Here is a 24,970-nt window from a genome sequence, read left to right as displayed (position 1 = left end):
ATTCGCATCTATCACTATCATTCTGCATTACATCATTAATATATTACATATCGTAACATTAGAAGAGAATTGAAAAAAAAAATACAGAAACAATAAATACGTGAAGATTGACGAGTTTTCAATATGATTTGCGTGTGTTCATTTGCGATAATATCTTACTTGAGTGCAATAATATTCCAACGCATGAGACCTTTCTTGAACCGCGTGAGCTGAGATGCCTCGGAGAATTAAGCGATGCAAGGAAAATTACTCGTCTCGAGTAAATATATTTCATATATCATAATTTTTTTCATCAGTGAAAACAGTCCGGGGGGAAATGATCAATAAATTATTATTTTCATCACGACGACGTAATGCTATAGATTACGACCATATGACAAGTCACTAGCAGGTGGCGCTACCGAGGTGAAGCAAAAAATATTGTTCTTTTTCCACATTTTCGTGAAACCCATCATCACTTCTAGCTCGAAAGTTTAGTCGCCGAGGGCCACCTCGATGCTCCCCCCTAACGAAATCAAAATCTGAGTACCAGACTTTTCGTTCAAACCTCAGAATAATTCATTAGATATAACTTCAATTTGTTGATGATTAATTGACTATCGACTTCGGGATGCCAATAGTGTCATCGACTATTGGAAAAATAAATGGAGGTACTATTTTCGGTGGGATGTGACACGATATGATTTTAAGATCGTGTCATGTCATTAACCAATAATCGATGATGACGAAATCAACTCGACATTATCTATCGTCTATCAGTTGGCGTTCTTTGAAAATTTCCTGTGCAGTTATTGCCCGAGTGAGCCAGGTGATTGTCCTTCTCTGAGGCCGCATTACGCACTCGACCTGTTTCCAGTTTTGCGTCAAGTTGTCGGTTGCTCTTGGGCGTAATGCCACTCGACGAGTGCACCTATGATTCGAAAATGCCTCTTCCACTGGCACACGGAAAATGATTCCCAGCGGTGAAAGCCCATTATAGGGTATACCGATGCAGCGAGAGAAGTATCGTTATTGTTGTCACATGTCTATTCCATCAAGTGAACAAGTGTTTTTCACGAAAATATTTATCTTCCAATTGGAGATCCGGAAAAAGCGTAGCAATTATGTGTGGCAATGTGATGTTCGCATTCATGATGGGGAAAGAGGCTGCCATTTGAATTCAAAAATAATGGTTAAATGCAATGAAGGCAAGGTAAATATACTCTCTTGAAAGCATTATGGAATTGTATGTGTGCGATGTATGATGCTATTAAGCCACGCCAGTGCATTAAGCTTGAATTACAAGTGCCTGAGGTACAAATTTATCCTACGTATATGGACGCATCGGATCAATGATGCCAGTGGAAAAGGTTACACATCAAGATTGAGCACCCTTTGTTATGGTGGAAGCGTAACAACTATATTGTCAATTGAAATAGTAGTTTACCAGTGTGAATTTTTTACAAAGATTTTAGAGAGGTAAATTTGAGAATACGTATCTGCAAAATGAGAATAGATGGAAACCGTTCAAAGGATTCCAATTTCACTGAGAGAGCTGTAACACAAATCCTTGTTACTCGGGCTTTACTTATTTCAATCTCATTTGAAAATGCCTTTGAATTTGTGACAAACGCTCAAGAATGATAATGATCACTCAGCACTTGAACCGTGATGCAACAAATTCTTCGGAGTTGATGATTAGGGGAATGCAGACGAATGGGAGATAATTAGGGATACGATGGGGGACAGAGAGAGAATGTGAATTGTAAAATTTCAAAGGGTCTCTGCACGTGCTAGTTCCACTTCGACAAAATACTTCAACATGGGCATACGAGTGGCACTCTAGCAACAGTTAAGTTGCTCGATAAATTCAGACTCCCTCTGGATTTTCACCAATCGGAAATCACGTCTAGGACGAATGAGAACTAAAGTCTTTGTACACGTACCTGAGATGTTTGGTCAGTGAGACTCCCTTGGAAATCGATGGCGGTGGAGATTGAGAAAGGGTGATTGGTCCAGTGTCAGAATTCACGACCCAAAGGATAAAAGACAGCTCTCTTGATAGGAATGAGTCAATACTGGATACACGAAAGATCGAAGTGTTACATTTGTTGCTAAAATTGGCGCAGGGGAAAAAAAGTGGAGTTGCTATTTTTAAAAATCAAATTTTTGTCAGTGTTTCTATAAACGTTCATCATATTTTGGGCTGACTACATTTTCCAAGAAGTTCAGCACTGAAAATAGGTCACTAAGAGTCACAAAATCCGGAAGAGCTATAAATATCAGAACTTGATCCTCTTGGTTCTTAAATAATTTTGTTCATTTATAAATGTAGTGAAAGTAATAAAAAAAAGAGGAGCTTACTTATTTTTGTCTTCGTTACAATTCCGCTTGTGGAGAGCTATTCGCAAAGTAAAACTCTACGTGATCTTTTGAGTGATTTTTATGTAACTTTGCTGAATTTGTACCAATTTATTGAGGGATCTCGTACAGTATCAGTAAGCAGTGAAATGTACGAAAAATTATTTGTTTTTTCTTCAATTTTTCTGTAGTCTCTTTCCCCTTTATTTCTCTCAACTATTTATTCCAACTCCTTGAGATTTTCTTTTCTGATCCAGTGGCTCCTTGAGTTACGTAAGACACGTTTTCCTTTCTCCTTGTTATCTCTCTACCTTCTTTTCTGATATAAAGGAAAATGGAAATTATTTTCTGAATATCAAAGTGGGATAAATTCACTCAGGGATGTCTTTCATCCCGAGGTGAATGAAGTTGAAATGAAATATAGACGAGTGGATGTAGATTTCGATTAGACGTACCCTGAAAACATGACAGCATAGTGCCGATAGTCTCGTGCGTGATGAAAATTTCATTAGGCACATCTTACGCAAGATACCAGTGAATTCGTTGAATTACGTGGACACATTTTGAAGATGGCTTATTCATCCACATATAACGAATAATCCTGAATTTTTATTGAATTATTTGACTGCTATAGAGATGCATTCACTCTGAATAATGATGATCCTCCTTCATGGTGTCACCTGCGACTCCCATTACTCTTTTTCTCCCTTTTTTTCTCTCCCTAATAGAGTGAGGCAAGGAGCGTATGAAATAAACGCTCCCTGTTGCAATGTAAATTCTTATTGTGTCTAACAGCGTCGAGGCACAAGTGGCAATCTCAGATGCATGCGGGCGTGGCGCATATAAACCGACAGTGATCGACGAGTCTTTCCAAGTATTCGGTTAAAAAGGGGGGAAAAAAATTTGCAAAAAAAAAAAACAAATATCAATGCGAAAATTTCGCAATATTTCAACAATAGTAACAACAGTACTCAGATATTTTTTACCTCCTTTCCGCATACATTGGAAAACATCAAGATGGGGTTGCGCACTTTTCGTTGATATAGTATCCAGTGAAATAGCACGTCCTGCAATTGTAAAGGCGATAATGACCCGTGGAGGACGAACGATTGTAACGATCTCCACCATTTACCATTTCAACTTGTTTAGTACAATGCCTCAATTTTTGATTCCCCGTGATATAGTCGTTCTCATTGGATTCCAACGCGTATCTTGAATCGATTTCGGATATATCGGCGCTGATGAACGACGAATGAAACGAAAGAGCGGGAAGGGGTAAATAAAGAGAGGAAACAAATGATTTCAGAGTAAGATAGTAACTTGGAATGTTGCCGAAACGATAGGATACTATACGGATTCAAATGTGTTACACTGTAATTGACGTTATCGAACTAATTGTAAATTGTTTCGGCTGCCCTGTCACTGATGGCCATTTTTTAAAAAGTCTCGATTGCTCGTTTTGCCATATCCCAGTGTCCTCTTTTTCAATGGTGAAAAAAAAAAATAATGAAAAAAAGGTCAGTAGTTCTGCCACTGAAAATCCCTCTCCGACTGATTGTGAGTGTACTATGCGTTTTACGTATGTACCTTCGATGTATCTACGACTTTCAACTGCAGAGGCGCCTTCGTACAGAACCACTTTAATCCAGCAGTCGCTGCGATACATAACCGAATAACCATTGATATTCGATATGATATTCTCTTTTATCCGATTTGATTCGGACAATATCGTATTTTGTGGGGTTGAAATAAAAATATCGGGGGGAGGAGGGTAGAGTGAGAGAGGGAGAGACGGTGAGCAGAAAAAAAAAATAACAGAGTTCAGGCCTCTAAATGTATCGAGATCGGTCCAGGATAGAACTGTTCTGGCATAGCTCCAAACAATTTCCGTGATATTTATTCATCCACTTTTATGAACTTTTTTTTTTTATACACATTGCATTTTCGTTGTCTCGTTTTCCATTTTGCACCGGATCAACAGTCCCCTGCGCACTCTCCCCCTTTTTGTTTTTAGAATGCACTGTCCATATGTGCTCTAATCATTGGGGAAAATACGCTTGTTATTGTTGTATTGCTTCCATTCAGATTTTTCATTCCATTGTTCAATTGTCTATTCCCTACATATTACCGGAATATTCGAATTATTGTGACGTTTCAATTGATCTTCATGTGAGGAACAATCAATCAGTGATAGCAAATATGTGGGAATCCATCAGTTTTTAAAGTAAACAATAATCCCCATTGATACAACAGCTCACGTGCAATGCACGCATTCATAATATCACAGTTGTACCGATTAAAATCTTTCGTTGGGAATAATTCACACTGGCATGATATAAATTCCACATGTCCTCCTGTGGAAACTAACCATGCTTTTGTGCAGAATTTCTGATAAGGCTTTTAGCAGCAATAAACACCCTCTACATACAATGCTGCGTGTATTTTCCTAGGAAAAATGACCTAACAAAGGATAACTGGTGAAAAAATAATAATAGGCAGGACTAGACGATGAGGCTTTCAATTTAATGGTACGAGAATTTTTTCAGTAAAATGAATGAAAAAATTCACCCTCGGGGAAAATAATACATTTTAATATGGAGAGATTTTACACAGAGAAATAACAAGACGACCTAGAGCAATTTTTATGATCTGCGTTATGGCCATCATTACATACGAAGGTATGACGTATTTGAAAGTGATAATTTGAATTCCCAAATGGTCAATAAACTTTTGATTTTTCCACGGGGAGTTAGTGATAATGTCAATTCAAATTGCCAACGAAATCACTGCATTTCAGTGTTTTTCACTCACTGAATTTTACAAGCGTGAATATCTAATAATTGGTGATAAATCCTTGGGAATGACCCATGTGGGCTACAATGTTCGCGAATGTCAATGATATGCGGAAAATCTCTGTGAATGTGAACCGTTAACGTGACATTTTATGGAGCTCAATGGTTTAAATAATTCCATTATTTCCCCGGGTACAGTATGACAAGAAATTTGTGTATTTTGGTTGTTCAAAACTACAAAAAAATATTTCTCTCAACAGTCAACAATATTGAACGACAATTTCCATTGATGAAGATTACATAAACATGGAAATGGAAGGACGATATTTTTTTCACATTTATATTTATTTCAATAATATTGTCGTTGAGTTCCAGTAATTGAATATTTGTTCTATTTTATGTTTTATTTCATTCGGCTGAAAAATTGTTACAAAGAGAGTTTATTGACAAAAACGGATTTGATTTATTTCTCGTTATGTTTATTTAACGTATAGTGAACGTGCCGCAAAATTTGTCTGCAGCTCTGAATTTTAATCTATATTTTGATTACAGTGCGGAAGTTTAGTACTTTGTACCTCATTTTTGATGCCAATTATTAGGATTTTTCAGTGAGTTTTCTGTTCGTCTATCAATTATCAGAAGCACTCAATGAGATTCAAGGAATGAAGCTGGCTATAGATACCAGAAAGCTTTGTACCTCCAGTCAGCGATAAATTTTCCTACACGTAGAAAAATATTTCCGACAAAGCATACTCTAATGGCCAATTATTTGCGTTTCAATTGACTCCTTCACCATAAAAAGATTATTTTCTCCAGTGAAATCAACAAATTGGGTACTCGTACGTTGTGCACAATCTCCGTAAAAAAAATTTGGTTTATCCTGGTCCACATCCTCCTTATCAGATGAAAATTTGACAAGTAGTTTAATCCATCACAGCAGCCTGTAAACTTAAACTGTATCACTTCATCGTGAAATGGTCGCATTCAAGTTATGAGCACTTCTCGAAATTAGTACATAGTTTGCCTCATTCCATGATACTCCTATAACTCTCATACTTCAGGTTTTCATAAATTGAAAAGGCGGGATCGTAAAGTTATTGAATTGTAATGAAAAGAAAATTCTAACTGAAACACGTGCTGATAAATTCAACGCTATCCTCCTCCGCCACACGGTGTCTTTAGTCTCCTCCGAGCGAATGTACCGCTGTGTAATTTAAGCTCTGACGTTATCGAATTCCATTTGCACAGCGCAAATGCTTTTAACAAGTTTCTAACAGAGTTGCATAATGAAACATTTCATTTAATATTGAAAAAAAATCGTCTGTTCTATTCCTATAAAAAAGAATATCCCTCTCATCCTGCCTAATGTATCAACATAATTAACTGATAGATATTTGTACACCTGGTATACAATTCTAACGGAAAAAAATTTGCATTAATTTCGATATCCCGTGTTAAACCAGTCAAGCCCGATCCCCCTTTCCTGACAAAAAAAATGTCAGAATAGTTTGATTTATCACAAGCGCCTCTAAAGCTAAACTGTATTCCGCAACACGACAGGGTTACCCGCCCACAGTATAAGAAGTGGTTGGCTTATCACACGTTTCCCACAAATGAGGGTCATTCGAAACAACTCCCCCTCCCCCAAATGTATCGTTGTCCACCGTTTGGTCCGCCCTCGTCAAAAATTAAATGCCCACCATTATTTTCTTTCGCCCCTCGGCATAACAATGAAAAGGATCAAGTTATATATTGGCCTAAAAATCAAGCGGAAGTTCCAGTCGTACCCATAAACATATACAACCAACGAGGGCAATCATATACTCCAATATCTCCAACATGTAAGATTGCTTTAGCACGACATCTGCACAGTGTCTAGAGACTCATTGCAAGTGCTTTGTTAAATGGAAGTCTGGGAATATTCCCATTAAGTTACATGTATATACTGTTCCATTGTTATGCAATGGCTTATCACGAGTACGATTAGCGGAGCTCTCTCATCCCGTTTGCACTACGGAATCACAAGTGTGTAGCAAAGTACCACGAGAGCGGTATAGTCGTCTTCTGTAATTAGGGAAGAAGGAATAATCGTACTTATACACTTAATGTCACACGTCATTTTGTCACTAACATTTTTTTTATCGGTAAATTATGGAGTTTATTATTTTTTACTTCTTCTTTATTTGGAGCAATATACAGATGTTTTTTTTTCAGAATTGAAGAAAAAATAGTAAAAGCGATTATCATGGTTGAATGTACATAGCGAGAGTATATTCGTGCATAATATGTCTATGCGATAATAATGAGAATTACACAAGTCACGCGAAGCATCATCTCGCACAGATGATGGATGAGCTGCTTCACTTTCAGCTGTATGCATCTGGATAAATCCATTGAATGATGTACACGATGAAAGAGTTGGTGGGAGAATAGTTGAGAGATTTCAAAGTGGATAAGGGAAGGAGAGTTGAATTGGCCGGCGCGATCATTTGCCATAACCACCGCCCGGAGGTAAGTATTGATTGCTGGGACTGGTGCCTACACCAACGCCGCCACCACCTCCAAAGATGCCGTTGCCGTTTGCACCACCAGCACCAAATCCACCCACTGACGGCCCCCCAAAGCCACCCCTACCTGTCACCCAGCATAAAATCACATTTATATTTATGATACCATGTCCTTTTCGACGTGACCCATCACCACGTCTCGTCTCCTTACTTTCTTATAAATGAAAAGGGACGTAAAAGATATCTCGAGTTCGATTAGAGTTCATGTGAGGATAAAGTACTTTGAGGATTATTTTTTATGTTTCATCTTGACTTTTGGTGATTTTATCCTCGTGATGGCGGTAAACCGAGGGAGATTGCTTGTTTTTGGGGGGAGGGGGGGGCGAGAGAGGATAGGATTCACTTTGAAATATCAGAAAAGTCAAGTAGTAGAAAGGGAAATCGGCAATTTCGAGAGAAAAAACAGAGAGAAAATTTTTCTAAATCTGATAAACGAAATATATTCCTCGGCCGGATTTTTCATCCATTTCAGAAATAGATTTGTCGAGGTAGAAATATGATTTGTTAAATGAGATTCCGGAGGGATTTGATTTGTGCATATTTTTGGACTCATTCTGTCACTCGATTGCTCTGATATCTTCATATTCTAGTTGAACGGATAGAATTTCATCACTATCGTGGCATTGATGTTCGTCAACTTTTTCAAATCTTTCTCCTGCTAAGCATTTTCACTTCTGCTCAGCTTGAAATAAAGAAAGATTCTGAGAAATGCCTGTCATCTTAATTGATCAATTACATCACTGAAAATGAGCGTCAAAAACACTTGACTGTAGGAACCGACCGAGTTAGAATTGGACCTGGTACGCCGGGGAAATAACAATTCCCGACTGGGGGTGCCAAAATTTGTAACACTCTAAAATCTGACGGGTTTATTTTCGGTCGAGCGTCTCACAAGAGACGACTCTATTAGGTGGATTTTTCGACCAAGTGAAATTGTGTGCCCAATCCTTTGGGAAATGGGGTACATGGGCTTGGGGGAATGGGAAAGCAAGAGATCGTCAAAATCAGAAACAGTATCGACGGACAGGAAAAATGAAACGATTCAGTTTCATCAAATATTTCAACTTAACACCAAAGTGACACATTCACATTGGGAAGGTCGATCTCTTATAAATAAGGAATGTTCATCTGAAAGGAAAATTTATCACCAATTTATCCCAGTAGAATGAAAAAATAGTGCACTGACCCTGATACGCCGCGAATCCCGGCCCAAAGCCCGGCTGATAAGAACCCTGCGGTCCACTGAATTGATAACCAGTGGGTCTGGGATACTGAGCTTGCCCCTCGTATTGAACATCCGCGTTGTATCCATTCACATCGTCTGCTGTATATTTTACGATTTGAGTTCTAGAGTCCGGTAGAAGTACTCGATATTCGCCCCTCACGACATTTCCGTCGCTGGTCTCCTGCTGACCATAGTCGTTACCGCTTGGTGGATCTAGCACCTCGTATTGAAAACTGTACGGTCTCGGCTGCGATAGAGAGACATAAAGGGATATAAAAGGAATGAATACACGTAAAACAAAATAAAATGACATGGACAGCAAAATGGGTGGTGAAACAAACGAAAAACAAACAAAGGGAAAGATGTAGAATAAACGATTTGGTGTTGGAACTTTATGGTTATTTTTGTTGCTCCTCTTGTTCTCTTGCTCTTCGAAAGCAGCCCTCGGCGATTGTCAGCTGTCCGGGGAACAATGCACTGAACACAGGGAGCTCTCTTGGTTTGTTCTGTTTTGGCATCAGCTCTACCTCACATTTGTTCCCAAGCCTGTCCCATGGGGGAGGCTTTTTACCACCGATATCACAGTGATAATGTGTCCTCCAGCGTGCTACGATTTGCTGAATGACCAAATTATCACAGTTCAACGGTTGCACCATTCACGGTTGGATAAACACATCGTTAATATTCGTTTATCAAATCATATTCATCTCTTTTTTTCGTTTGTTGCGTTTAAAATTAAACACGATGTAAAACAGTTGAAAAAAATATTGGGAATCAACGGGATGGCGTTCGAAATCAAATTTCCATACCCTAAAGGCATTCCACCGGGCAATGAATTTAATTAAATTGTCACATTATAATAATCAAAAAAATGAGCATAAAATTAAACTCACTGGACCATTGTCCCCATTGTATCCGTTGCGATAAACCCCCGGAATTCCCTCGTAGCCTGGAGGTGGAACGCCACCTGGAAAAGCTCCGTTGTATCCAGCGGGATATGCACCATTGGGTCTACCAGTATATGCAATGGGCCCTGGAAAACCACCAAATCCGCCAGGACCACCGTAAGTGCCACTCGGTCTTCCAAGAGAGTCGAATCCATTTCCAGTTGGAAGGAATCTACCGGAAGCATCATAACCTACACGTCTCCCTGGCTCACCAAGAATTCCACCGTTTGGTCTATTGTACTGATAACCATTGCTTCCAGAATCCGGTAAAAGTCCTCCCAGTGCAGTCGTGCCACACAATACTGTCAGCACCAAACCGGTGAACTGAATAAAAAAAAAAAACGAGGACCAAGTTGCGGAAAGGAAGGAAAAGAGGAAAGCGCAAGTTTATGGTTAATTTGAGGTTGAGATAGACTATCTCTTGACCGTTATAAATTGTGTAAACGCGAGGTAGAAACTTGTTACAACCTCAATATAGGAAAACGAAATAAGAAAGGGTAGTCACGCATTTCTCCAATTTCTCCAAAATAGAGAGAAGATACTTGTTTCTAGTATGGAAACCTTTAAGGATGATTGCAAGTGCTTCTCCCACGATCGAAATTCGTTACACGAAGTGAATGACAAATGCTCTTTGCTATCTCCAACGGTACTTTCAATAAATTTCCCCTCAAATTACCCGGGTTAATCCTTTGAAATGGTTAATATTCCCTCGGTTAGGTCGTTTCTGGGCAAGAAGACTAATGTTGAATGACAATCATTCACGTCACGATCATTTACTCACGATTGATAATACATTCATGTAATCAATGAGTGACGTACTAACCTGATGATTACTCATATCGATGAACTGTTACAGAGAGTCCGAGTGAACTGATGAAGATGATTCACTTCCATCCTTATATACTCTATCCCCAGTATTTTTCTTTGTTACAGTTTAAACCTGGTTTAACCGTTGTTATTAAAGTGTGAGTATAACATTACAAGAAGTTTAACCAAGTGTTGGAGTTGGAGCTTGAGGGATGGGCTAAATACGATACGATAATCTTCCCTTCACTTGTCGGTCCATCCAACTCCTCTTGAAGATGATCCCTACCGATTTTCGACATATAAAAATACCTACTCGCTGGTGGTTGGGTATATTTTCATATATGAATTTTAATTGATTGAGCGTGCGTGGTATTCTTCAAGAACAGAGTATCCATCCACGTTTTAATATTTCATGCGCACCTATCACGCGAATTCGAGTGCCTCTCGGCCAGCAACGTCGATCACGAAGTGCCTATGGGATATTCGGTTACTGTATGACTACAACAGTGAATAACCGATTGGATACTTCGGAAATACGTGAAACCCTGGTTCATTGTATCGGAGATATTAGAATATTTCAGCGCATCACTTGGCGTCAAATTACCAATCAAATCAAGGTGTTGCGACATGAAGCTCTTTAATAGGTCTTTTTCATCATATATTCAATGGAGTAAACAGAGTGCACTTATCTATCACTAGTTATTGGCCATATTCGATACTAATTGCAATGATATTATTTATGAAAATTCTTTGTCATGAAAATCTGGTGAGAGATTGTCTGAAGTTGGAAATATTTTTTTGATAATTAATGACTTTAATAAATACCTTATTGTTAGTGTCTCATATGAAAAAAAATATTCAGTTAAATCAGGGAATTATTCGCGTAATGCGTAATAAGGAATCATCTTCTGATAATTTATATAGGAATGTTTATTCATAAATTGTGACAGGCTTTGCTCTAGTTAGGTATACGATAAGTAAAAAAAACGCAAATAATATGTTTGAAGTATTTGATTCGATAATTATAGCTGCATTACATAGAACGCATAATATCCGAGATCTAGTAGTTCAGCGGCAATCTCATTTAGATGGGCTTCATCTCTTTTATTCCTCTCATTTCCATTTATTGAAAGCGCTGACAGATCGTTATTGAAATTCCATCGGGAATTCAGAATTTATTATAAGATCACGTACACCGTGTTAACATTCCATCGGATGACAATAGCAAATGACGTACGCATCAGTGGGGATTATTGGTTATACATATATTGTGTGAGAATTTTCTACCGACACAACTAACAGTGAGTTCAATATACCAGATTCATCATGAAATATTCAGCCGTTGGGATATAATTTTCCATACGTAATTCTCAGTGTCTTTTTAGGCAAATGAATAGCCTCTAGATTTATTGAATATTTCTATAAATACAGCACCGATTAAGACAATTACTTTCCGCCGAAAGACAGTGGAAAATCTAAAATTATATGCCCTCCCATTTACCACTTAGTGATTGGTTTACTTCATGGTTAATGTGAATCCTCAATAACTTTCATATTTGGAGTCTAGCAATCGTTCCATTTTAGATACTAAATTATTCATATTCAGATGACTAATTTTGAGCTTGGGAATCCAATACCAAATTATACTAAATTTTCAATTTCAAAACGTTCGGAAATTACACCGAAACTGCGATAAGATATTTTAATACTATTAATCCATCATTGGTAACTGCACACATGTAAAATTCTCGTGATGAATCTTTAATACTAATAAATCATTTACAACCAGTTCCATAAACTATTGAGCCAATTGTCTCTAACAAGAGCATTTCTTCTTAATTAAAAGTGATGAATTTCATTTCAATTATGATGATCGATGGAAATCCAGAAATATTTCATTTCATTTCTTGAGAGTGTGTAAAATTTAAGGTTCTCTTCACAGCTGCAGTTCGTTTGCATAGGAAACGGTTGTGGTGGCACGAGCGGCTCGTTGGAGATCCTCGAGTGCAACCTACTATGTGTAATTGTGAATTCCGCTCTTAGTTACCACTGTACCTTCATTGGGGGAAAAAGGGGAGAGGGGGCTGGAGGGGTGGGTGTTGGATGTGGTGTGTACGTATGTGTTGAATGGCAAGGGCCACCACACTGGTGATACAGAGCTTCTCTTTTCACGTTGAAAGTACCTCTCCGCGCTAGGTGGGAGCTTTTGCTCGTAAACGAGCACCAGCTATGACACGGCAAGTATACGAGAGGGTTGGTGTTAGACTCTAACAAGTCGTTGGAGTCGTTTTCCCGTTGTCGTTTTGTCAGGGACATTTTTCATACACGTAGTAATGGCCACAACGTTGTTAACCGCCAACGTCAATTTTTCGAATTCATGGGATTTCTTTATACCCTCGATGGTGGTAGAGGATCTGTCATATATGTTATGGGCACGTGGGTATTTAACGCATGCTCCATTGAACACAAAAACCATTGTTCTCGAGGTCACTTGAGTAATTTTGAAAATTGAAACTTCATACGGTTCATTGAAGACGTAATGTGAGACTCATTACTGTCAGATCGTACATTGATTGGAAAAATTAATACTCATCTCTCTTGTGCCTAGCTTATCGGGTAACGTCAGCGGTTTAAATAGCTCATAAAATTTGTGCAAATCATTATTATTAATTTGAGGTCCCCCGTGTAGTTTACGGTTTTTGCTCCGCTGTGCTGTGTTTACACTGGAAGAGAATTTAATACAGGATTGAATATGCAAAATTCCAGAAAACTCATTAGTTTCTTTTGTAATTTCATACTTTCCATCGGGGAGCCCATGTGAAGCCTCCAATGCCTGACATTTAGTGTTCGTTAGTGTTCGGCTTCACCGAGAATTCATGGCGATGACGTAGCTGCATGGAGAGAAATTTTTGACGAAAATTACTCTACCGTTCCACAAAAATGTATCACGAGTCATCGTTACCTCACTTCTACCCCGAAATTTAGAAGAAAATAATTTATGATGAGTAATTTTGATTCGAGATTAGAGAAAGTTGACTGGAACGTAGGGTCCGATATTTTTACTGAAAATTCCTCTCGGTGTGGGTTAAAAGTGCTATTACACGCGTAATATTGGTACGTTGAGATCATCACGTATTGATCCTGCATCTGGAGTGTCTCTTTTCGGAATTCTTAAGGGTAGAATTTCTCCGTAGTTTCCACTGCGGTTCGATAATTTGCCGCGTTCACCCGAGCGAGTTGAATGCCGGAAAGCAATTATGATGGATGCTGTACCGTAGATAAAGCATTTTGGGGTGCTTAACGTCGGTATGCATATTCTCTCACCCAGGACTCTCAGGCATCAACGGCTAATTAGAACAAATCATCTTTGCGATTGCATCAGATTCTCTCAAATATTCAATGGAAATTTTGTATCAGTGGCTTTAATTAACAAATAGATATTACAAAATTTCTACTTCTGTCGACATCTATTTCTATTCAGCCACTTTGGAGAGATTACCTGAATAATTCCCCTATTTGGTGAAGAGCAGTGGCAATAGTAGGATCAGTGCTGCTTATGCTTTCCGACTTGATTTGCGGTTGAAGGCCTCATTAGATTTGGCATCCTGGGGATAACACTAATTCGGTAATGATCGATATCATTCATCAGCTTTTCGCCAACCTCCCTCGGATACTGGCAAGAATATTTAATATCCATTGTGCGGTGGAATGGAAACAAGAGATACCATTCGAAATAATTAATGCCACATTCTCATTATAAATCTCCATTGGGGTTTCGCAGAAATGCCACATTCTTCTTTTAATATTGACATCAAAGACGGACATTCACATGACGAAGAGCCGAATGTTAAGAAATTCTCAGGTATAACGATGCCAGTCATGTTTGATGTGGTTATTCATTTGATTTACAGCCCCTCTTCAGATGAGTTGAATGTGTGGATCTAACGCAATTAGTCCTCTCTCATTTCTCCCCTTTTCTTCGCTCTCATGAATTCCTTTTCTTCTCCTACATTTCTCCCTGATTCGTCGCTGCTGAGAGTCAAACAATAACTTCAAAGCACACAATGTTCACTAGCGGTAAATACTGACGTTAAATTTTCATGAATTTTTTTATTATTTCATCCTTTCACATTTGTTCATTGTTCATCGGGAATTCCACTTTTGGGAAGGTAATAGAATCATTCAGTGGTATAATCGGTGATATTGAATGAGTTCACGCAAACGCGAATAATTTCGCTCTAATGGCCAGCACGAATACCGATTGATGCAACCGAGATGCAGCTGAGAGGGAGAGAGAGAGAGAGAAGGATTACCTATCAAAGGCGAGTATGATGCGAGGATACGGGGCACATTAGATGCCATAGAAACCGAGTCAGACTCAATTGTGCAATTAATGATGGTGCACCACTGCACACCGTTACATGCTCGGCATTCAGAAATTACCCAGAAATCACTCGCCAACCCCGTGCTCTACTTACTCACAGATGCACAATGAGGAGAAAAAAATAAGGGAAAGACGGAATTGAGAAAAAAACTCTACGAAACTGCAATCAATATTTCATTTGGATGTATTCTTTTATTTGAATTCAATTTTCTCATGAAATATATCTCCGCACGGTTATTGAGCTCAATTGAACCAGTTGGAAATCAATTCCAGTGGTGGAGCGTGGAAAAGACCACATTTCATTTGGCATTGCGGGGGTGGTAAAGAGCGATAGAGAGGGATAGCTGCATAACAGTGAGAATGCGAGACAGGAAAAGGGGAAATAGTGAGGAATAGTGAGGAGGGTACCACACGGAGAATTGACGCGCTCACCTCATGAATTTAAAATTGCGATTTCGACGTTGGCAAATTCGTTGGCAGAAGCGTGAAACAGACCGCGAATTTTCATTCTCCCTCCCACCCCCCAATCTCCTTCTTAAGAGCAAAAGGAAAAACACCATCAAGGTGTATAAATCCATGCATATATATTACGTGTGTCAGTGGATGCTGCTCCAGGGTAAAATGGAATTATTTTCACATGTGTCTGGAGTACAAGACACCGCGGTATACGCAAGGTTGATAAGGGGTGAGGGAAGGGAAGAGGGTTGCCGGGGGTTGAGGCACCTTTGGTGACCCTTCGCACGCTCCCACGACCACGAAAACCCACTTGGTTGGCCAGTTGTATTACCAGGGATATTATACGGGTTTGCGAAGCAGCAATAAATTGCATCCGTGCTCTCTCCAGTGAGAGCATCAGGAGTTGGAGGCGCATTTATGTGATACAGCGCCTGGCCCAGAGGAGTCTGAAGGGACATATAGTTTGCCACTCGGTACATCTAATATGGCTATGGATATATTCACATTCACCTTGTTATCATTCTGGGAAACACTGGGCTCGAGTGTATACAGAAAACTGACTGGATTCGGGTAGATAAGAGTAAACTGCTGCAGTTGCTATTTCTTTGTTATTATTATATTTTTTTTTCTTTCCGGGGATATGAATATCAGGGATAGTATGAGTATACCTCCTATTTAATGATGCCAAAATGTATGCAACAGCAATAACAACAACAAACCCGCGGGGGGGAAAGTGCTAGGAGGGCGGACGTGATGCACTCCAGACCACTTAGCATTCTTCATGTGAGCCTTCACGTTTGCTCCCCTTTTTCTCGGACCATTAAAGTGTATGTGCGGTTGAATAATATTCGTTGTCAGGTATGACGTTCCTGTTCAGATAATAACGTGTCAACACCAAGTTTACGGTATATTTTCGTGAGGAAGAGGAGAAGGCAATTTCATAATGTTGAAAATCAGTATTTCGGGCTCACGTATAAATATTTTTTCGCTTTATTTTTTACTGCGAATGGGTTGTGATACATCTGTACATTTCCTTAGACTGTTTATAACCCCAATTGTTAGTCGGCAAATTGTAAAGTACCATTACAAATATGTATTCCTGCAAAGACCACAGCGGCTTGACGTACGCTTCAGTGTAATCACCTTATATTCTAGAGTATTAAATGTATGTACAGCTCAAATGTGTTTTTCCTTGGAAATTCACAAACGAAATTCCACTCGTCGAGGTAAAATTGGCAAATGCCCCGGTTGCCGAAAAGTAAAGATGTCTATTTGCTAGTTTTTTGAAGTCGTGGACTCTCTTTATTTACCCCAATGTTTTCAAATTACCCAGAGTGGATATTTTTAGGGATAAATTCAATCAGTGAAATTGCGGCGTTCCGTACGTGGGTCTTGGAGAAAATGAATTGGGACTATTGTAGTTGTTGTAATCTGGGTTCGATGGGTACTGGTAGTTATTGTAGTTTCCTTGGTTACTATGAGTATTATAATTACCTGAAAATCAACAAGAGAAAATTTAATGAACCTTTTGAGTGTGTGATGATAAAATGAAAGACGTCCAGATGAAATTTTTTCACCCGTCAAATATTGTCAAATAAAAAGATGGACGGATGTTTACTCAAGTTCTGAGCACTTCAGGATATTTAATTAATTAGTGTCGCCATCTGGAAGAGTTGACAGTCCTTCAAGTAAACAGACATTCATCTTTTCAACGTGAAATGAAATTATATTTCACGTATGACAATTTATTCTCCGGATTCATATATCCTTGATGTAATTTTTAATCAAAATTCTTCAAATATAATTTCGCTCTCTCGCTACTAAGATTATACATAGCCGAAAATTTGCAGCAATGTGTGTTTACTTGCATCATGGAACTCGTGGCAAGGAAATATCTCACACAGCAATACAAACACTGTTCTCCAGAAACTTTGTACATGTCCAACGCATGCGAGGTAATTTTTTACAACTAACAACGAATTTCTCGATTCAACTTGAAAGAGTTCGCAACAAAATATTTGGTAAATATAAATTTTTGCTCCGCCAGTTTAAAAATTTTGAATGTCAAAAAAATTAAATTCTCTAGACTGCATTTGGAAAAATTATTCTCTCATCATAAATAAATTACCTTCGTTTCTGGCGATTTTTTTTTTGTGTATAGTCATTTTTTTATTCATAAAAAATTAGAAATTAAACGCGAACAATGGCATGATTTAGACTATTCAATGTTGAAAGTTACCTCCTTGATTGTAGTTGAATCCTTGTTGCTGATTCTGATTATAGTTATATCCAGCTCCATTGTTGTAATTGTTAAAGTTGTTGTATCCATTATTATTATTATTATTGTTATTATTATTATAACCATTGTTATAACCCGTATTGTACTGATCTGGATAGGTCGCCTCCCCTTCGTATCTGACATCCGCGTGGAAGCCAGTTCTCCAATCGGCTGTATACGTCACTATCTGTACTCTACCATCCGGAAGCTGTACACGGTATTCACCTCGTACTGTTTCACCATCACTGCTCTCACGTCTACCAAAGTCATTTCCGGTAGCAGAATCTTTAACGGCATATCCAAAATCGTAGGATTTCGGCTGGAAAAAAAAGGAAATTTGTCAAATTTTTTTGTTTCATGGGTTTTCCTGTTGAATTTTTTCATCACTCACGATGTTACAAAGTGTCAAAGGGCGTGTTTAAATACAGAATCATTGATTTTCACTCTCAACATTCTGGGAGGGTGATATTGTGCGATGGTTTTACCCTCCCCCGTTGTGTGATTTCAAGCGATTGAGCTTTAACGACGATTGCCTTTATTGTGAGAGGAGAGCAGTCATGACTACTAATGTTACAAGCCATTGTCTGTGCTTCTCTCTTCCTTCTACAAAGCTCCAGTGCTTGCAATTTTTTTTCATTTGCAAGCAGCAGAAATTCCAGTTTCCCTTAACTTGGAAAATTTCACTGTGAGAATCACAGTGAAATGGAAAAAAGTAAATTTTCAAACTGCTACAACTTCAGTTTTAACTGGATATTGTGCATTAAGAGAAACGAGATGTATATTGTACACGAGTAGACTATCATTTTCAAGATTGTTTTCGCCAAAAGTTTCCATCAACTCAGTAACTGTTGAATTGTTTTTCTCATCTCCACTGTTCTGTCATTTCCTTCAATTCACAGGCATATACGCAGAGAAGATTCTTCGGTGAATTTCAACAAATGCTTGGGAAAATTAAAATAGTAATTGAGCTCAGATTTTTAATAACGAATCGATGAAGGTCTCGTCCAGAAAATGTTGCGATGATATTTCGTCCCCACATTTTATTAAAAGTTTAATAAATGGTAATCAAACAAAAGTCGAATAGTTTTTCTAACCTTTAATCAATGACTTGTCCAATTACCATAACTAGCTGTTGAAATTCCCCAAATAATTTTCTCCATGTGAAATGTGCAAATTGGTGGGAGGAGACGAACGGCGGATTAGATACGTCAATTTGGCGTTAATTCATTTTCGATAGTCGAGGCCATTGTGCATCATGTTTATATGGGCTCATCAATAATTCATTCGCCATTAATACCATTATTTACCGATTGCATAAAGCAATTATCGTATGCCAGTACTGAGCTACAACTTGAAGGGTGAACGATGGCGGATACCGGATCGATGTAGAAAACAGATCTACCAGTTCAGTACAGTTGGAAATTTATTCCCATTCATCTCACAGATTGCTCTCGGTATGAAACGCCATGGAAATGGTTTGTTGTTATACCTGGCTGTCGATGTAATCCTGATGCTCGTCGTGATGGCCATCCGATCCCAGTGGTGCACCGTAGCTATTTGTTACGCCTCCGTGGGATACTTGATTGTTGCTTACCGGCAAATTTGCAGGAACGCCATACTGGTTGCTCAGTGGTGGTTCGCCATAAACCACCCCTAGACTCACCATCAACGTCAGCATTATCTGCAGCACATAGAGGCAACGGGGAGTGAATTAATGGGGCTGATCTACTTGCACAGTAACATTACGACTCATGGGGTAGTCAATAATCCGCGGTTTTTTTATTCACTCAACAGGGGATGGAAATAGGATAACTCCAGTTGTGAAAGTGAAAAGGATAAAAAGAAAACTTGAAATCCTGACTCCACGATTTATTCACAGTCTCATCACTCGACCGAATTTATTCACTTTAAAATAGTTGAATATTGAATGAGAGCTCGTTCAATACCTTGGTCACTGAGGTGTACATTTTTCGCATTAGTACCAATCGGCACTGAATTAAATGTGAATTGTGAATATACTCTGGCTCTTGATGTTCCTTTTATACGTTCCCGACTTACTTCCACGTTTAACTCAGCTTCCTGTGGTTTTGCGCGCGCCTATATGCTGCACGCGTGCTACACTATGGTGGTGATGTTTTAAAAAAAAACAGGCGATGGAGAGAGATAGAAATGGAATGGTAATGGGGGTGGGGAGAGATATCCAAGGGGGATCAAGCGTGTGCGTGTGCACAAGTGAATAAACATGCATCATCGTTGATTTTCACACAGCGTCTTCGGGAGCAGGGATGATGGAGGCGAAAATTCACGCAGAGGAGGTGATTTGGAATGTTAGGTGTTTAGAGTAAACAGAGAGAGAGAGAGAGAGAGAGAGAGAGAGAGAGCGGGAGAGAGAGGAGGGGAAATTGAATCAACAACTGGGCAACGGGGGTGGGAAGGGGACAATACGTCCCACAGTGAGGAAAGCCTACGCTTTATTTCCCTCCATTGTTTCACACGCGCTCCCGTCCCTTCTCTGATTTTGGGAGAGACGAGCAGTCTCGTCCCGGCCAGTCGCACACGAATACGAAGAGAACACTTGATGCATGGAGAAGAGGCATATCTGGTTCGCTTGTATACGGAGAAAGCTAGTTACTTCACAGCGTGGGAGATACTCATGCAATATTTGTGAGCGAATTCTTCTCATCTCTTTTTTCTTTTATTTCAATAAAAATCTGATTTTCTTTCTCTCTATCTGCCTCTGATTTAACGGCTGCTCTCGTCCTTTTTTTTCTCTATTCGTCGTCGAAACTAATTAGGTAATTGAAACTTAATTAAGCCCAGCCCCTCCTGGGTACTCTGTCTACCTACTCTACTCCTCCTCCCTCAGTGTCTTGTTCATGCCCCTCTCTATTTGCGGCATACGCCGGTCTTGAGACGCTTCGGTACCCGTTAATTAGGTGACTATACATGTTACAGGCTGAATTATGCACATGTCACCTGTGTTTGTGTCTGATTTCGGCAGGCTTATCCTCACTGGGCTTCTCCTGTCGATAATATGTATTGAGACGTCTAGGCAGCTGGGGGAGGCAAAAGATGAAAGGGACAGTGTGACGTAGAGGACGTTTGTGATGGCTGATGAGACTTCTGTATTACTAGAATCAGACAAAGGTATTGCAGCAATGACGGACTTTGGTTTCAAATTTAGGTAAATGGCCAAATGCGGTTTGTTGACTATTAACGAATGCTAGAGTTGGCCATGGCCAAATCAATGCTCGTTAATCCTTAATGAATGCCTCGCGTGAATGACTAAAGTCTGAATAAAAAACGTTCATCAAACATAAATTGATTATCTATTCATAGATGACCGTTTCATGGGACCAAACAAACCGTAACCCAGCACCAAAATTCATTCGTTAATAATAACTGATCCCCTCCATTCGATTCCCTGGGGTCCCTCTATATTTCTTTTTTATTAATTTTCTGTGATGACCGTTAATGGCTGAGCAGTAAATTTTTTAGTAACAATATAATTAACTCAATTTGCTTAACCGTGATTGGATGATATTGCACGATGAGTCAGAACATTAAGACTTCATCTCTCATAAAGACGTGAGAATACCTATGTAATATGTGGGGAAACAATGGCTGTGTGCGTGTTACTTTTTTTATTAGTGCACCTAAGTGAGAATAATAATTTCATCATCCGTTAGTTATTTCGGCATCGTCGTGAAAAATTGGCAAAGCATTGGTTATTCGTAATTCGTTGATAGTTGACAGTTAATTATGCTGATTACACTGGGAAACATTAAAGTTACTGGGCTGTATATATCGGTCACGGGAGTAGTGCACGTAGCTGGCCCTTAGCGGTTGTTACGCGCAGTTACGAAATTGCCATTTGTGCAATAATACGGGATAGAGTGAGCAGAAGAGACGGCATCAGGAGAAAACAGGAGGTTAACCGGGTTTTGAAGAGTCAGAGCACCGTCAAATTTAAACGAGATGGGTATCGTATTGTACAGATAGGGCGATTCAACGAGTTAAGCGGTTCGCTTCAGCCAATGAGAGAGCTAACATACGAGAGAAAGTGAAACTTATATACGTGCGTGTACTTATCCCCGTGGATGCGGTTTAGAGCGTGAGCTTTGCTCGTTCAATTACATTAATTGCTCTAAAAAGGGCTATATTCGTCTAATAGCCACTTGGTTTCAAGCACCAGTGGGGGAAAAAAATCTTAGACCAAGTTCTTTGAAAATCAGCACATTCCCTTTAAGATTATTGCCAAGTGTGGTTCATCCACCTTTCGTCGGGATCGATTTACCCGCCCGCCTCGAACGAAAGGGGGCAGCTGAAACTATGTGAGATGATTGTTACTGAATCGGCAAAAGTCACTAGGTATTTGTCAAATGGCTAACGCTGAGACCCGCAGGACTTTTGCCATTTCATTTCAAGTGGGTTAACTGCCAACAATAATTCGAATGTTAGCATTAAACTGCATCGCTCTTGTGTGGCTTCTAATCTCTCACTGTTGATTGTCGGTGAAGTGGGCAATTCACACATGCCTCGCTCGACATTGGTGGATATGGATCCTCCAGATATAATCTTTGCTGGTGTCATCCTGATCTCTTGACCCTTGCACTTTTCGGTGACCCGTCAGCTCCGGAAAAAGACACAATCAGCTTTTCGATGGATCACTTGGGCGATTTTTTAGGGGAATTAATCGGAGAGATCTGCGGGTATCATCTCAAGGTGACACGATTTCCTGGATTTTTTTTCTGAGTGCATTAACTACAGTGAGAAAAATTTAAAATAGAATGATAATTCACATTTATAAATAGGTATTGTATCAATGGAGTATGAAACACTTAGAGTGTTCCATAAGTCCACCCATGCTGGGTACAGCATCGATATCTATCTATCATAACCACATTTCCAATATCAATGACCACGACAAGTACTGACAGCAAATTCTGTTGGTAAATTTGAGAATCATTCACGCTGTTGGACAGGCTAATGACGTGGAGAGAAATCACTAACTCCAATAATATTACTCGATTACAGTAGTTATAATTAAAACGCCTGCTCTTGCCCGCATCAACATATTTCGTGGTGTTTCCTTCATTTCAGTGATGACAGCTTAGATCAGCTCATTATCGTCCATATATGGAGGGAAATTTTCGATAAAAGTTGACGTATCAATTTGTAAAAGTGTATGATCAGTCACTGTTACCGTATACCCACGCCGAAACGTAGTAAATATTAATTTATGATGATAAGATATTATATGAGGTTATAGAAATTTCATTCTGATAAAAATAAAAATTACTGGGCCACGAGAATCAAAATTACGGTACCGGTAGGATACAATTTACCGACCGCTCTAAAATTTTCGGTATCTGCATAGGAATTATTGGACTGGACCGGTAAAATTTAATGAGCGTCAGAATAAAATTTCTCTAACCTGGAATAGAAATTACTCATCATATATTAATTTTTATCACGTTCCGGGACAGAAATGAGGTAAAGATGACTCATCATAGGCTTTGGTAGAATGGGAGGGTAATTTTCATAAAAAAATTGTAACTGTAAATAAAATATATGGGAATAAAAATTGTCTAAAAATATGAGTAAAGAGCACCGAATAAAATTAATCCGTCGGTCATAATAATGATCGAATATGAAATGCCCATGTGATAATTACAATTTGTCACTCCTACGGGTTTAATTGGCATTTTGTTCCAAAGTTCACTGCTTACAGCGACGAATATAAATTGGCACAAATAGGAATGGATTATCATAATTAAACCATTATATTCTCGATCCGTGTCACAAGGTTATTTCCAATATCAGCCATAAGTACCTATACAAGTACCTCCACGGAACCCTTTTGACGAACTTGAGGATCATCCACGTAACTAGACATGCTAATGGCCTTTAGAGATCAGTTACTAATTTCCAATAATATCACGACATTTCAATAAGTACAGCAGCAGATGTCTCCTCTTATCATGATAACTATATCTCCCACATTATGGCATTCACTTAATTCATAAAGACGAAAAAAATCTTATTAAATTTCTCATTCATTTGTACGATATTAACATTCGTATATTTTTTTTTCTTTCCCGGCGTTTTTCACTCTACAACCAATACTTTGTACATTGAAATGTAAATACCAGACGGAAGGTACTGTGGCAATGGCCACCGGCAAGCTTTCTGTGATGTAATCCCGTCTAAGAAAATCATTTACGGGTTCTCTCGTCAATCGATTGAAGTATAATTGAACGCGGTCGATGAGGATCAATATAGCCATAACTGTAGTTACAGATATCTCTGGAGTTCTAAATTCAAAGAAACGGTGCGACGATTCCGAGAGAAATATTATATATTTTTTTCTTCAATATCATACCATACCATGTTTAATTGCGGATAATAATGTCGGAAAGAAAATATTTTCCACGGTACTATTATTGATAATAGAATCGTAGATTATTATCAATAACAGAACTGTGGGAGCATCAATATCACCATCAAAAATGGAATACACCAGAGACAAGTACACAATATACCTCAAATAAATAAATTTCTTCCATCATAAGAAGTGAAGGCACTTTCTGCAGAAATAAACTATATCGTCCAATGGGTATATTGTTAGCGGGTAAAGCGTACAATATACATCGATCTGTTAAAAACGCACTATAATAAATATAAATGTATGATTATATCGGTTTGAAACGTATAAGTGGAAATAGCTGAACCGAATAAAATACATTCATCCCTCCCATTACTCATTTGATTTTTAATTACCAGAAACTTTTGAAATTCATATCACCCTGTGGTTATTTCCGATAGATTATTATTCGGAATTTCATTCGGTACATACAGTACAATCAGTCGCCCTCAATGAAAGGAAAAAGACCAGTATTTCCGCGCTATTTTTTTTATCGCTCTTCAAATTAAAACATATTTTATTCCTTCAAGCATTTTAACATTTTAATTAAAACGTTTTTTTATATTTGTACAATTCCATCTGGAAACCAGTGAAATGTGTTAAAACCTTTACCATTTGTGACAGGTTAATTTTTACACTTCTTTTGTAATTCACAAATCCAACTCTCCAACTATCATAAGCCCAGTCAATCAACACTTCTCCCCATTTCTCCATTCGTCGCAGTTTTGCCTATCGACCAGTCTTAAA

General features: G+C 38.7%; 2 protein-coding genes across 2 annotated transcripts; both read right to left on the bottom strand.

Annotated features, from left to right (window-relative positions):
* Positions 1 to 7,289: 7,289 nt before the first annotated feature.
* On the bottom strand, positions 7,290 to 10,744 carry LOC135164307 (pro-resilin-like). The gene is made up of 4 exons (XM_064124535.1): positions 10,695 to 10,744; positions 9,818 to 10,195; positions 8,886 to 9,171; positions 7,290 to 7,766 (listed from the first exon to the last, which is right to left on the bottom strand). The coding sequence occupies exons 1-4, from the start codon at positions 10,707 to 10,709 to the stop codon at positions 7,618 to 7,620; spliced, it is 828 nt and encodes a 275-aa protein (XP_063980605.1). The 5' UTR covers positions 10,710 to 10,744; the 3' UTR covers positions 7,290 to 7,617.
* Positions 10,745 to 16,490: 5,746 nt separating this feature from the next.
* LOC135164308 (probable serine/threonine-protein kinase clkA) lies at positions 16,491 to 19,883 on the bottom strand. The gene is made up of 4 exons (XM_064124537.1): positions 19,743 to 19,883; positions 19,286 to 19,477; positions 17,758 to 18,115; positions 16,491 to 17,012 (listed from the first exon to the last, which is right to left on the bottom strand). The coding sequence occupies exons 1-4, from the start codon at positions 19,770 to 19,772 to the stop codon at positions 16,879 to 16,881; spliced, it is 714 nt and encodes a 237-aa protein (XP_063980607.1). The 5' UTR covers positions 19,773 to 19,883; the 3' UTR covers positions 16,491 to 16,878.
* Between the last annotated feature and the right edge of the window lie 5,087 nt (positions 19,884 to 24,970).

This window comes from Diachasmimorpha longicaudata, chromosome 7 (genome assembly GCF_034640455.1).
Source record: "Diachasmimorpha longicaudata isolate KC_UGA_2023 chromosome 7, iyDiaLong2, whole genome shotgun sequence".
Classification (NCBI taxonomy): domain Eukaryota; kingdom Metazoa; phylum Arthropoda; class Insecta; order Hymenoptera; family Braconidae; genus Diachasmimorpha; species Diachasmimorpha longicaudata.
The sequence above is the reverse complement of the archived record's forward strand: the minus strand, read 5'-3'. Positions and strand labels throughout refer to the sequence as shown.